Source organism: Coptis chinensis, chromosome 4, assembly GCF_015680905.1.
Source record: "Coptis chinensis isolate HL-2020 chromosome 4, ASM1568090v1, whole genome shotgun sequence".
In the NCBI taxonomy this organism is placed as follows: domain Eukaryota; kingdom Viridiplantae; phylum Streptophyta; class Magnoliopsida; order Ranunculales; family Ranunculaceae; genus Coptis; species Coptis chinensis.
This window is the reverse complement of record NC_141459.1, coordinates 4,097,298-4,112,247: the sequence shown is the minus strand read 5'-3', so window position 1 is coordinate 4,112,247 and position 14,950 is coordinate 4,097,298. Positions and strand designations below refer to the sequence as shown.

General features: G+C 34.4%; 1 protein-coding gene across 1 annotated transcript; it reads left to right on the top strand.

Annotated features, from left to right (window-relative positions):
- Nucleotides 1–1,878: 1,878 nt before the first annotated feature.
- LOC147501310 (polyol transporter 5-like) lies at nt 1,879–4,605 on the top strand. The gene is made up of 2 exons (XM_086606335.1): nt 1,879–2,225; nt 2,933–4,605. The coding sequence occupies exons 1-2, from the start codon at nt 2,084–2,086 to the stop codon at nt 4,303–4,305; spliced, it is 1,515 nt and encodes a 504-aa protein (XP_086462461.1). The 5' UTR covers nt 1,879–2,083; the 3' UTR covers nt 4,306–4,605.
- Nucleotides 4,606–14,950: the final 10,345 nt, after the last annotated feature.

Below are 14,950 nucleotides of genomic sequence, written 5' to 3'. Positions count from 1 at the left end.
AAGCCTCCATTCTTCTCTTTCTTGATTCTCCCATTACAATTATGTTTAAACTCTCCTAGCATCACCACTAACACTAAGCAATGCACATTGTCAGAATAGAGTTCTTTTGATGAAAGTCGTTTTTAATGGTAACAGAGAAGAACTTTTTCCATTCAGGCCTGTCTGTTCATATCAGCTACCTCTCGATGTCTTCTAGGCTTCTGAAAGCATGAATGTTTTATCTTCCTAAGTCCTGTTATATGTGAGATTGTAGCATGAACTAAGTATAACGAACATACTCCGTCCGGTACTGGCAGGACATGTATGTCCAAGTTATCATCCATGTGACTACTTCAGCCCAATAACTCGTCATAAAGTGTCCTGCTTTAACTTTTTAAGAGTATAACAACAATAAAATTACATCATTTTTTTCAATCGAATGCGAAGTATATCAAGCGTCCCCTATTTTCTAGTAAAAGTTTATTTCTATTATTGGACGTTACTCTTCCTCATAATTAGGTTTGACAATAGAGTGCAGGGACTACCAATACAATACAATCATCTTCAGGCTTAAAGCTCCTTAACAACAAATCTGCTCCCTGGTTGACTTCATTAGTTCCTTATATACTCCTGGAAAATTCAATGTGGATCAAGAATGCTCTGGGCTGTAGCAACAGCTTCTAAACTATTGAGTCTTGACTATTACTTGACAATCAGGGCACACAGACGATAATGCTTGCTTCACCCCTGCTTGGAGTGCTGCAATTTATGCTTCTTCCGAGCCTAAGATTTGGATCGACTTAAATTTACAATACGGTGAACATTATGCCATATTGCCATCTAACTTCATTCGTATAAGGCAAATCTTGTCTGAAGTGTGTGGGCATTTTGGATGTGTATTTAGTTTTTTGTTTATGCTTCTTCCGAGTCTTGACTATTTTTGTTCAAAACTCTTCATGACGGAGATAGCGAGATTGGGTTAATTAATTTTTTTTTTTTTGTTGATCTCGTTTCCAGGGCAATAGTGTCTGATAGATACAGCCTAGTAAATTCGATTTTTGATTAGCTGAATTGAAAAGAACTGAACTTCAGCTTCAAGTTTTGTAAAGTGGTGTTTGTTCCAAGTTCCAACAAATGATGGCGCTTTTCTAACCTTGGAAGTTATAGCAGAACTTTTGGGTGATCAGCTTGAAATGCTTGAGTATCTAGTTTGATTAAAATGTAACCACACAGACTGAAAGAAAAGTAGCATAGAGCATCCCAGGATTGCCTCTTGAGGCTCTATCATAATCGAGTTTTATCATATCTCTGTCTGGTTGATCTTTAGAGAAGTCTAGTTGGAGTGATGATACAGTTATATTCTGTGACTTTCCCTTAGTTAAGCGTTAATTAAATAACTAAATACGAAAAAATACATGGTTGTGTTGCCTGGTGAATCCTGCAAGAAGATTGCACGCTTTCTTTAAAGAGCTGAGAGCCTCTATTTTTTTTTCCTTTTTTTTTTTTGGCTAATCGTTGAGAGTCTCTGTGGAAATACGTAAACAAGTAAACACAAATTAAACTGAGTATTTCCAAGTGGTCATAATCTTGCACCAAAATCTCATGACAAGTGTACTTGCACACATTTTGAGTGTGCCAGTGGGGATGCGCTTGACCAGGATGGTATGGTGTAGAGTGTAGTGAACCATGCCATTGGCAGTTTGGCACCTGTATTGTTGATTCTCCAAGAAGTGCATCGATCCTATCCTCTTCAAGTTTTGACAAGTGTATTGTTGATTTGTCCTGGTATAAGTAACTCCACAGATCATGGCTAGTTTTCAGTTGGATAAGTATGGGTGAATCTTTCTAACTTCGGATAACACAGCTGTTTTTATTATAACTGTACACAACAAATTCTGAACAGATAGTTCGCCAAGCCATTGGTTTAAATATCCGGATTAATAACATGCACTTAAAGACCACCTTCCCAAAATTAGGAATGCAATCTTGAGGTCTGAAGTAAAAGTATATGCTGTTTTTGTTTTTAGAATCAATAATACATATTTAAACATTTTTCTAAGCCTTATTCACATCTAGTGAGTGAAGGAAAGAAAACAGAGAGAAAATGGATGAGACGAAATCAGCCAACAGTGTCCCTGGCAATGTTCAATTACCAGATGATCACATTCCGGACAAAAAGAAATCTCAAGCCTTTGCCTTCGCTTGCGCTATTTTATGTTGCTCTACTTCCGTCCTGCTCGGTTATGGTTGGTGAATTTCTAATGCGTTATCAAGATTTTTCCTATATTTTGCAGAATTATCTGGTCATCGCACAAAAAATTATCATGGTAAAAAAGTATATCGTTAGAAAAAAAAAATTAACCATGTCAAAATAATTGACGATGTTTTTCTTAAAATGATGTTTTAAACAACCAACATTCCTGCCTCCAGTCGAAATGAGAAGAGGAAGATATTTGATTGGAGGGAAGTTCATAAGTATAGGTTCATGTGAAAATGGTCGAGGAATTCTGGAATGGATTTGTGACATTAGATTCTTGAATTTGATGCACACATTTTTGGTTTTCAGATCGAAATTCCAACTAAATCATTCGCACATTAGCACACTCAAATTACACAAACACGCATATACTGATATACATGTGTAGTCGAAATCTCTTTTACCTCCATCTATTAATCACGAGCGCAGCACACATTATAACTGTAAGATATCAAACAATACAGTAATGGCCACCACCACCTCAAGAACGTTTATAAACTAACCGACCACACACCTGGCCCTGTAATGAAGTATCTATAGATGAAACTAGCCTTTGAAATGTCATATATGAGCTATACATGAATTTTCTATGCACTTGTATAAAATCTGGTTGGAACGCGTAACAACTCTGCTTGTTTCTTTCTATATTCTGTCTAATAACCATTTTCATTTTTCGTATGTGATTTTGATGAGCAGATATCGGGGTGATGAGTGGAGCACAACTATTCATTCAAAGAGACTTGAAAATCAACGACGTACAGTTGGAGGTTTTGGTTGGAATTCTAAACTTGTATAGTTTAATTGGTTCAGCGGCAGCTGGAAGAACTTCAGACTGGATAGGACGCAAATATACTATAGTCGTTGCAGCTGCTATTTTCTTTGTTGGTGCACTATTGATGGGGTTCGCCACCAACTATGCTTTTCTGATGGTGGGTCGATTCGTTGCTGGAATAGGTGTGGGTTATGCCATGACGATTGCGCCTTTGTACACTACTGAACTTGCACCGGCTGCTGCCCGAGGATTCCTGACTTCTTTTCCTGAAGTGTTCATCAATGTTGGTATTTTACTTGGTTACGTCTCGAACTACGCTTTCTCTAGGCTCTCATTACGCCTCGGTTGGCGACTCATGCTTGGAATTGGAGCAGTTCCTTCTGTAATTATTGGCTTCGGTGTGTTACGCATGCCTGAGTCACCCCGATGGCTCGTTTTAAAAGGCCGATTGGGCGATGCAAAACGGATTCTACTTAAAACTTCTGAATCTAAAGAGGAGGCTCAAGAACGCTTACTAGCAATTCAAGAAGCTGCGGGTATACCGTTAGATTGTACTGATGAAATTGTTGAGGTACCCAAAGTTGAAAAAGGACACGAAGTATGGCAAGAATTACTAATCCACCCTACACCAAGTGTTCGACGTATTCTCATAGCAGCCGTTGGACTACATTTTCTTCAACAGACTTCTGGAATAGATGCCGTCGTGCTTTACAGCAGCAGAATCTTCCAAAAGGCTGGAATTGTAAATGACCAAGCTTTGTTAGGTTGTAGTGTCGCGGTTGGATTTATTAAAACTCTTTTCATTTTGGTTGCAACTTTCTTCTTAGACAAAGTTGGACGACGACCGTTGATTCTAAGCAGCATCGGCGGAATGCTAGTTTCAGTGACATTGCTAGCTACTGGATTAACAATAATTGACCGCAACCCTGACCAGAAACTTGTATGGGCCATAGCACTTTGTATCGTTATGACATTAGCGTATGTGGCATTCTTTTCTATAGGGCTAGGACCCGTCACCTGGGTGTATAGCTCTGAAATATTCCCTTTGAAGCTACGTGCACAAGGTACCAGTATAGGAGTAGGTGTGAACCGCGTAATGAGTGGTGTTATCTCGATGACATTCTTATCGATGTCGAAAGCATTGACCATTGGAGGAAGTTTCTTTCTATTTGCTGGAGTATGTGTTATAGCGACTGTGTTCTTCTATACACGTCTACCAGAAACACAGGGCAGAAACCTTGAAGATATAGAAGAGCTGTTTGCTCATAAGCGCGGAAAAGGAAACAACAACAAATGATAAGAGTATAGGAGCTTGAATCATTCACTGTGGTCGACCTCTTTGGTTACACAAGTGGGGGAGACCTCTTTTCAGGAGTGGCATGATTTTTTGCTCCCTGCCATATTCCCTCCAAGGGCTCCAAGCCCAATCAAGAAGCAACAACTGTGGAGATCCAGCTAGGAACATATTTCTTTAGATTTGCACTTCCAATTTTACCCTTAGAATATTGGTCAACAATTCCTTCTTTAGTTATTTTATTTAATCAAAAAATTTAATAATTATCATTTGAGCGATAATAAAAAAGAGATTTATGGGGAATCGCTCTATTCATGAGTCAACATAGAAAATGAAAGATCATTTCCTATTTTTTTTCAGCAAATATTTTAGATTTTCTCTTTAAATTTTGACGAGGGCAAAATGGTAAGTCTAAGAAAAAGATGGTTATTGGTAGTTGGATTTCAAAATGTTATAGACATGTGTTGTTTTTTGATTGGGCTTGGAGCCCTTGGAGGAAATATCGCTGGGAGCAAAAAATCACTCCATTTTCACCTTTTCTATAGATTTTAAATTGATATAGTAGGAGCATGAAATAGGGGTCATCATGTTAGCCACCCTATACAACATATTTTGTATTTTGTTTCAAATTTTAATATATTCTCACTTACCCAACAAAAAAATTGAATCATCCACTAGAGGAACCTTTTGCCAAAAAGCCATTCCGAGAATCATTTCTCTCATTGTTTGAGCTCTAAAAAGCATGTCCAAGGATGATTCCATTTCTTTGTGTTGCTTGCACTAGGAAAGTAGGAATGTTAATGAAATTCAATTATTTCTTTGTTAGCATATATAAAAAACTAGCAAAATTGCGCGTTGCTGTTGCGTTTGCAACGACCGGAAGACATTTTTAGTAATTAACAAATTCAAGAATTTCAATACATAAAGATTGTGTTGTCCAATAAGTTAGCTCTACCTAGAAAAGGTTGTATTTTACAGAAATTTACATGCAAAGTCTGAAAATTTGGGCTTTTGTGTGGATTTCTAACACTATGGGGGCTTTTAAGAGCTCACGGGGCCTTTTTTTTTGTTTATATTGGGGCCTATGCAAAGCCTTAGACAACATAGGCCTAGAGCGGCCCTATGTGCTTGGCGTCCATATTATTTGGTGGCATATTGTGTTACTCAAAATAAAGAACATAGGCACTGTTAACAGGCTACATGGCTAATGTGAATTGGGATGCTCTGAGAATTAGATGTTGAAGAACATTTTGCTTGTGAGTTAATTATACCATTTCCTCAAAGACTATTGGAACTTGGAAAGACTCTATTACCAACAACTAACATATTTTCAGCGAACCAAAATTTGGTGGCGCTAGAAATATAATTTATGGGATATTAGAAGTTAGTAAATGATAGCTTTATCGGTCAAATGTTGTACATAATATGCATGATACAACAGCTAAATAAGAACTATACAAAAGCAAAACGAACAATCGTTATGTCTAACACAAAAACTAAACTTTAACATAATTCAAGTGGCTGCAGGTGCCAACTAGCAAAGTTGCTAAAACCTTTGGGTGATTGTAAAGGAGCGTTTTGGTTCACCTTTACATACGGTATCAGAAGGAGATTGGATTTGAATGTGGGAAACACCTGCTTCCGACGATCTTGTCCTCACACTAGTAGATACCCCTCTTATGGAAGAAGACAAAGATCACAATTTTGACTCCTTGAACATAACTGAACTAGCGAAAGAATTTTCCACCCTGCCTTTTGACACTACAAGAGATGGAGTAAACCTCACAATAGACGAGATAGATGAATTCCTCAAAGATGAAGATGAATACCATAATTATATGGATGCGAACAACCTAGATGAGGAATTCGACGAGTTTCTAAGAGCCTGTGATGATCCACCCTCTCAAGAACTACCTAAAGAGCCACCTGATACCTTCATTTCCAGATGTGTGCTAATACCAACCCATGCCACCAATAAGTTTTATGCTAAAACCACGCACTCATTTTTTCCATTCCTTCAATCTAAAACTTATCCATACCCTACATATCTTCCACAACCATCCATTTTCTCACGATCATTCACTTGGACACCTTTTCGTTCAAAGAAAAAGAAGAAACTTTATGCTCGATTAAGTTTTAGATCCATCAGAATTCACTCCCATTCTATTAAGCCATGTCATAGGAAATCTTTGTGCTTAATTCTGTTTGGTGGTGCATTACGTGTTAACTATTTATGGAAAAATCCACAATTATTTAGATTATTGATGTATGGTAAACTACATGCTAATACATATATATTACATTAAGTCTAGGGAGTGATATATATTTTTTGTAACATACCACATTTCTAGAGTATAGGCCAAACAAACATTTTCAAACTTAAAAAGAGTTTTCCAATTTTGTTTGGGGGTGGGGCTTTTTGGTATTTCATTTCAAATTTTTTTGCCACCTTTTGCCTGTCATGTTTACTCCAGTAGAGTTTGTGTTAGTTAGTACGTAACAGTTTAATTGTGCTTCATGTTATCATATCATCTTTATAATATTTTTGTTACAGGTATTGCCAATTTTTGCCACGTTTCTATGGTAAATTCTTTTCTTATCTCTTTACACTTTGAGGACAAAGCGTTCGATTGTTTGGGGGTAGGATAAAAACATTTGCAAATATTAGGCACTTTTAGGATGTAAATTATGCACTTTTCTTTATAAAAAATTAAAAATCATAAATATTGTTTATACTAGGCACTTAGTGATAATAGTATTGTTCCCTTATCCATGATGATATTAGTCTAGAAATCTCACGTAGTACCTGAATTAGGATTTAATTTTTGAAACATAGATTAATATATATGTAATAGTTATTGTATCTTTTCATAAACATCTTGCATGAGCATCTTTGATTGTACTTGGCAATATTTTTTTGAGACCTAGGTTAGAATACTTAATACATATCCTGTGAGCATCTAGCCTAAAAGCTAGCCTCATAAGAGTGAAATATCTAAGTGATGACACAAGGGAGAAGTAAATTTCGAGTAGAAAAATTGCACATCCACTTGCTTGAACATCACACCATATCCTAAGCGAGAATTTAGGCCCCCTTTGGATCGATATAGCCATAAATTCACACTTATATAAAATTTATTATCCGCTAGTCGCCCCCATTGAGCCTTTCATTAGCATTTTCACAAACCACAAATCCTTTACTCAATAAAACAAAATAAAAAATAAAATCAGTCTACCTATCTAGATAAGTCTGAGAAATAGGATGAGTGAAGAAAAGAAAAGAGAAAAACCTGTGTAAACAAAAATTAGTTAGTTGCTTCAAAAAAAAAATCCATCCAAAGAAAATAAAATAAAAATAAAAATAGAATAAAAACTCCGAAAATAGAATAAAATAAGTCAAAAAGCCAAAATAAAAAGGCTTAGGATGGAAACAAAGTGTAGAAGCAAAAGAACAAGGTTTTCTCTAGTTACATAATATGAAGACCCTATTTTCTCATACTTGTCTTTTTGAATATCCATTTCCTTTCTTTTTTAACCAATACATATGCCCCGTATCACCTAATAAAGACCTCTAGCTCAATTAGGAATAGGTTGGTGTGATAGTAAGTGGTAGATGTGTTTGATCGACCTCAGCTTCCTTGGATTGTTATTGAGATTGTGAGGAAACGTGTGCCCACTGCACACTGGAGTTAGCAAACTTGAGTGGAAAAATCAGAGTGTTATGTGTTTTGACACATTCCTTATGAGAACCTACTTAGGCACGCTACCCAAAAGTTTCAGAAACGGACCTGCCATTACATTTCATATCATAGTTCATTCTATAGTTGTTTATCTTAAGATGATTTCATTATTATGAATGTATTAGTTTAAGTTTTAGAATGATCATTCTTGTTTAAATACTAGTGAGAAGTATAGATCATTGAGACATAAATAAGGAAACAATAGTTTTATTTCTTAGTCGTTGTAGTATAGATAAAGTTTGTGAGTACCTTCACTAGAAAACTCTCACGAGGCTATAACTCGTTCACTAGGGAATTTCTAGTGGTTTAAGGCCTTGTTGGGATATGGTCAATGCAATCGCACTCGACGAAACGAGATTAGTTACAACTCCATTTTTGGTCACTTATTCTAATTTCTCATATTTGCTTGAGGACAAGCAAAATACTGTTTGGGGGTGGTTTGATAAGAGCCCAAAACTGTAGTTTTAACCCTTTTAATAATATTGTTTTTGACCAATTATGTGATTAATAATAAGAGTTAGTACTGTTATCGTGTTCTTATGTATTTCAGGCATTGGAGTCGAATATGTGCAGAAATGCACCCCTTTTGCGAGATAAAGGAACAAGGGTTGGTTGCTAAGAATATTTATGATAAAAGGCCAAGATTCAAGGAGAAAAAGCCTTTTTAAAGCCCGGTCAAAGCTGAAAAGTCAAAGTCAACGCGGGCGTAAACAAATGACAAAAGTCGTGAGAACTTCCAAAGGTCGTATCTTTGGACTCGGACTCGAATTGGGCCTACCTTATGTCAAAACGACCAGATCGAAAAAGAAAAAGTGGATGAAAAGTTGTTGAAGTCATTTTTCCAATGGTCCAAGCCTCGATCCAATCATTTTGGGGAGAAAAAGTGGATGAAAAGTTGTTGAAGTCATTTCTAGTTTGAAAACCCCTTTTGGATGGCCAGAAGATTCTAAAACATGGTTTTGGTTTTGGAATTTTCATCTTTTCACTATAAATTTTTGGCCCAAAACAATTAAAATAGTCCTCCTTACACCCATGTACCAATTTGTTTTGGATCTTGTCTCCTCCATATCAAGAGACAAAAGCTTTAGCTCTTAAGTTACTTATTTAGTTTTTAATTCATATTTTTTTTGGGTTTAATCTCCACACCATTAAAGGTTGATACATATAACCAAAAATAAAAAATAAAAACACCCCTCATTCAAAAGCCAATATTTTCATTTCCATATACAAACCCATAAAAACCCCTATTTTTTAAAATATCCAAACAGACCAAAAAATATCCTTCTTCCTTTAAAATGATAATAAAACTATGGGTAATTTTGATGTCATCAATCTTTACTTAAACGGGTTGACGCCATCATAATATAAATGTAAATTTGTATTTACATATGACAATATAAAATTAAGCTTGAATCCTTTTTAAATTAGAAGAAATAATATTGATCTTCTTAACCTATTTAAATTTAAATTTTCATATAAAATTTTTTCATAAGCGTACTAACCCATAAAAATTTTTTTTATATTTATATTTACATATGAAAATTCATATAAAATTGCACGATCTTCTTAACCTATTTAAATTTAAATTTTCATATAAAATTTTTTTTTCATAAGAAAATTTTATTTTTATTTTTACATATGAAAATTCATATTTGTTGTCGAGAAAAAATGTCTATGAAATTTCATATTTGCATATGTAAATTTGTATGCACATATGTAACTTCATATTTGCATATGTAAATTTATATTTCCATAACCCGCATCACCTGGTTAGAACTCAAATGTCAAAAAAACGTCTATAAAAATTCAGTGACTGTAAATATAGTTTTACAAAATGTGTCTATATAACATCAAAATGAGCAATCAATGGAGCAGCGCCACCAAGGCCAGCCGGACGACGAGAAAGAGGAGCTTGAACAGGTTCTACAGCAGGTAGAATTTTAGGGTTCCTATTTAAACCAGAATCGTGCAATTCCCCAATTGAAGGAGACTCTTTTTTCTTTTGTTTATCCTGAATTTCCAGCACTTCAGGCTCCTTGACCACATCCTGACTACTAGAGCCTTCATCAATGTTCACATCAAGGCGGGAACATGTAAGTTACGAGAATCTTTTTCTTCCAATTCAGCTACATCCAAGTATCAGTCAGCTCCATTCTTAATTTCTCTCTTTGTCTCTTCATCGTGAGAAAAAGAGATAGCATTGGTTACATTTTCTGTTTCTGGAGACTGAATCTCTTCCTTAACAAAGGTATCCACATGAGCAGCAGTCTGTCTCAGTTCACATGAGACTAAATGTGCAAGTCTCATGAGCATGAAAGTTGTAGCAACTCACAAACAAGATCTTCACAGTTTTTTGTTACATTCGGAAGTTAAACACATGCCTAAATCCTAATGAAGCGCACTCTGTCTCGATAGGGGGAGGCGGTCATACACCAACGAGCTAATCCTCTATCTATACTATTGCTTGTAAAACAAAATCTTCTTGGGCAATAAACGACTTTGGTCGACTCTATCTCAATATAGTTTACATCACACATATTTTCTAGCCAAAAATGTAACATATTCACTCGAGACTAGTGATGCATTGCAAGAGTAAAGAAAAAACTTGTTGAAGCGCTAAGAAGCACATGGAGATTTCAAAAGCTTCAAATTACATCAATGAAGCAACATATTATTAGAAAACAAGAAGTATCCTGAAAAACAAGCTCCATTCTACAACTCTCCAATTATGCTATCATTGAGTTTTGAGGGCATGCCATTATTTCTAAATTAACACGAAAAAGTACATAATAACAAAATTTAACAAAGGCAAAGCATGTATAAAAATGCCTCAGGTAGTACTCACCTCCAATTATTATCAATACCGAAACAATGCTCTAAAATCAATTATCCAAGCCTGACCCAAAGAGCTTCGCTCTTGATAATGGGGTTTGCACAAATCCTTCCACCTTAAAATCCTTTAGACAAACTTCACGACACTTTGCAAACTGCGCCTTCGCCTCTTCATTCCGATCAAGCAAGCTATAAATCACAAACTGATAAAAATAAGGTTGGTAGTCATTGGGATCCTCTTTCGCAAGCTCTTCATAACTACTCAACGCCTCATCAACATTCTTCTGAAGATACTTAATTTAGCCATAATCAAGCTAACATTTCTCGTGATCATTCTCCTTCTGCTCTTCCTGAGCAAGTACCAATTTCTCTTCAAGCAATCGTCAATGCAGCTTGTCCTTCTCCACATTGGTTCATCAACAATGCATTCTGAAACAAGGCATTCTGAAAGTGGGGATTTCTCCACATTGGTCCATCAACAATGCATTCTGAAAGTGGGGATTTCTCGTTTTTCACTTCTTCTTCAAAAAAAGGCTGATCCCCATTTCTTGGTTCTTCTTGGTCGAAATTTCAATGAATATGGAAAAAGGGTAAAACGGGTAATAAAATAAAATAGGAAATAGAAATCGGACTGGAATTTTGCTGTTATTGGAAAGCAGGGAGTTTTTGTGATATGGGCGATAAATAGGAAGGTTATGTGGTATGGGCCGATAGGAAGGGGTTTACACTCATCCGGATTCAAACCAAGGGGCTGAGCCCCATTTCTTGGTTTTTAATTAGTTTTACTTAGTCTAGATCCAATAGTTAGTTTTAGATCTAGTTAATTAGCATCAAATTAGTGTTTAGAACAAGATTTAGTTTTTAGAATCAATAATTAGTTTGTATTTCAAGTTTTAGTTTCTAATTCAATATTGAATTCGTAGATTTAGTTTGTCTTAAATTTCTAATGAGTTATTCATTATCTTAGTTCTACATTAGTTTTAATTTCAGTTTTAATTCATGTTGATTCTTAGACTATTTGTTCTATTCATTTAATCAAGTTTATTTTAATCAAGTTTATTTTAATTTAATTATGTCTTCCTATTAGTGTTTATTGTCAATGAATCCAATGAAACTAGGCTAAAAACTCCATTAGAGGAAGTTAAAGAAGTTATGTGAGGATGATTGCTTGTTAGAATAGTTGTTATTTAGAATAGAATTTCAAGTTCATTATTATGAGTGTTCATAGATAAACCTCATAATGATGAATTAGAGTTTAGAGCTACCATCAAAGAGATTTGTGGTGGAGCTAAACTCTCATGCTAGTGAAACATTGATTCGAGAGGACTTGGTATTCACTAGGGATCAATATTCAATTCGATGACTAACTAATAACCAATCGAATTGCATGGTGGAATTCCCCCCCTCTATGTTCTTCTAATTCATTAAATTCGCCTTTTAATTGCTTAGTTAAATTAGTTTAATTTATAATTAGTTTTAGTTTAAATAAATCACAACACTACTCTCATTGTTCTCACAATTGTTTCCTTGTGTTTGATTAATTGAATTCATTTAAGTCTAGATAGATTAAGAGTGGAACGATTTCGTACTCTATATATTGCATGAATATATATGTGAGAGTAGAAAATAAATAATTGATACCGTAAGAATAAAGTTAGAGTAATCTAGTTGAGCTTTTACGGGTTATCAGAGCGCAACAATTTAATTACTATAGTACTTGAGTTTGTAGAAGGTTTGCAGTATACTCAAAAAACAAATTAACACAAAGAGATAGAGAGAAAATGATGTGAAAAGTCAGCATACCTTTAAAGATAATTAATTACAAAACTTAAAACCGATTCACTGAAATCAATGTTGAAAACATTCCATATAATCATAGTAATGATTAATGAAGCACTCATATTTGCCTAAACAGATCATGAAAATGTTTAGAGTGATAATGGAAACAATGCACCTCCTTTTTTTGTATATCAATGACATCTTGGGGGCATTCATTTCGGAGATAAAATTTTCTGATTCCTTTCATAACTTTAAATCAACTTCAAGATCAAAGTCTTAAAAGGTCATCTCAAAAGCACAGAGTATAAGGAAGAAAAGAGGTTATATTATCGCCAATATCTGATGGGATTCCCAAAAACTTACCCAGTATGCACCTTGCTAAAGATATTAGAAGAAGATAGTACAATATGTTGATCAAAATTTAAATTCTAATATTAGTACATAGCTAGTGTTTCCCTTTCGAAAAGCATAATCAGTCGGCCATTTGAGTTGAGCTCCGAAAGTATCGGTTTACCTTCTTGTGGTTGAAAGTGCCTTAGGAACCTGTTCTCTAAGATGTCAGAACTTAGAAGAATGAAAAAGAAAAGACATTTGCTATCCAATAACATTTATAACAAAAGAAAGATCAAATGATTCATGCTAAATCCTATTGACTTATTTCTTAACGATTCATGCTAAATCCTACAGTGATAGAAGAAAATCAAATTAAATATAAAATACAAATATACAATAAAATGTAAATTGACCCCACAATACAGAGGAGAAATCCAAAAGTTAAAAAAAAAATACGACGATCATACACTCTACGAAACTACTTGAAACGGAAAAAAAAATAAAAAAAATAAAAAAATAAAAAAACCAAAAGAAGATCAAAAAAAAATGGCTCAACTATAAATATATGATTCAAATTGGACACAACAAATTCCTTCTCTTTCGATTGACGTAATGAATTTTGAAACAGAACATGCACCACTGTTACACACAATAATTTATCCAACATTAGCCCATAACGTAATAAATAGCCAAACTCTAGAATTTAAAATGTTTCAAACTTGTTTACCTTGAAGGTGAGTTAGGGATTGGGAGATAGAAAAGAGTTGAATCGTTGAGTCAGACTCAGTTACGGATCAAAGGAATTTGAGGAGAAAAGAGAACTTGGCGCGGGCGTCGCGTAAGCCGGTGCGGAGAGCGAGTGTGATTTCTCTATAGACTCTTTGATTGGTGAATGATGAAAGCTATGAAATAGATTCAATAAATAAATTCATATTCAAATCTAAAATAAAATAAAATAAAAATGATCAAGAAAATTATGTAAAACCCACAATTAAAAAAAACAATGATTAGTTTCTTCGTAAACCTTCATTCAATCCAGATAATTTTTTGTATCTCTTTCAAATAGTATATAAAAAGAGGAGTGAAATTTAAAAATGAGTGAATTTTCCATTCATTTGATGAGGGTTTTAAGAGGGGTTTTTGGGTTTGGAGAGAAACCGAAACAACATAGTTGATTTGGTACGTAGGGTTTTTGTTTTTTCCCAAAAACTCAAAAACTTCTAATATTTGTGATGGGGGAGGTGATTATGATTTGATAATAGACGAAGGAGAATTAAACAAATGTAAGGAGGTGTTTCTAATTATTAGCATCTTTTTTTTTAGCAGTCACTAATATTGCTGGGTTTGGAAAATAAAGTGATATGATGAGGAGAGAGAATATGCGCAAGCTTTTATATATACAGTAATTCTCTAAAAAGTAGCTACTTAAGTTAACTTAAAATAAGTATGTATGTAAAACTTCACCTACAAAATGAATTCAAATCTAATTTTTTGTGGTTATGAAGCACTCACCATAATGATTATCTTTCCAAAATTTCAGCTTATTTGGAAACCTCTAACATATATAAAAATTGTTGTCATATTTAAAAAGAAATCTAACGGTCCAGAAATATTTAATTTTTGTAATTGTTTTTTGCCAATGTTAGAAGTTTCCAAATGAGCTAAAATTTTGTAGAGATGATCTTAATATTGAGTATATCATATTTACAAAAATATAGGTTTAAATTCATTTTGTAGGTGAAGTTTTACTTATGTACTTATTTTAAAGTTAACTTAAGTAGCTACTTTTAATAAAAGGACTGTTAGGATATATACAACCCGGCTCCTAAAAGGACCTTAAATAAGTACCAAATCTAAAACACCCACAACTTCACCTACAAAATGATTTATAACCTAATCTTTTGTGCATATGATCTACTAACCATAAAGAACATCTCTACAAAAATTCAACTCGTTTGATATAC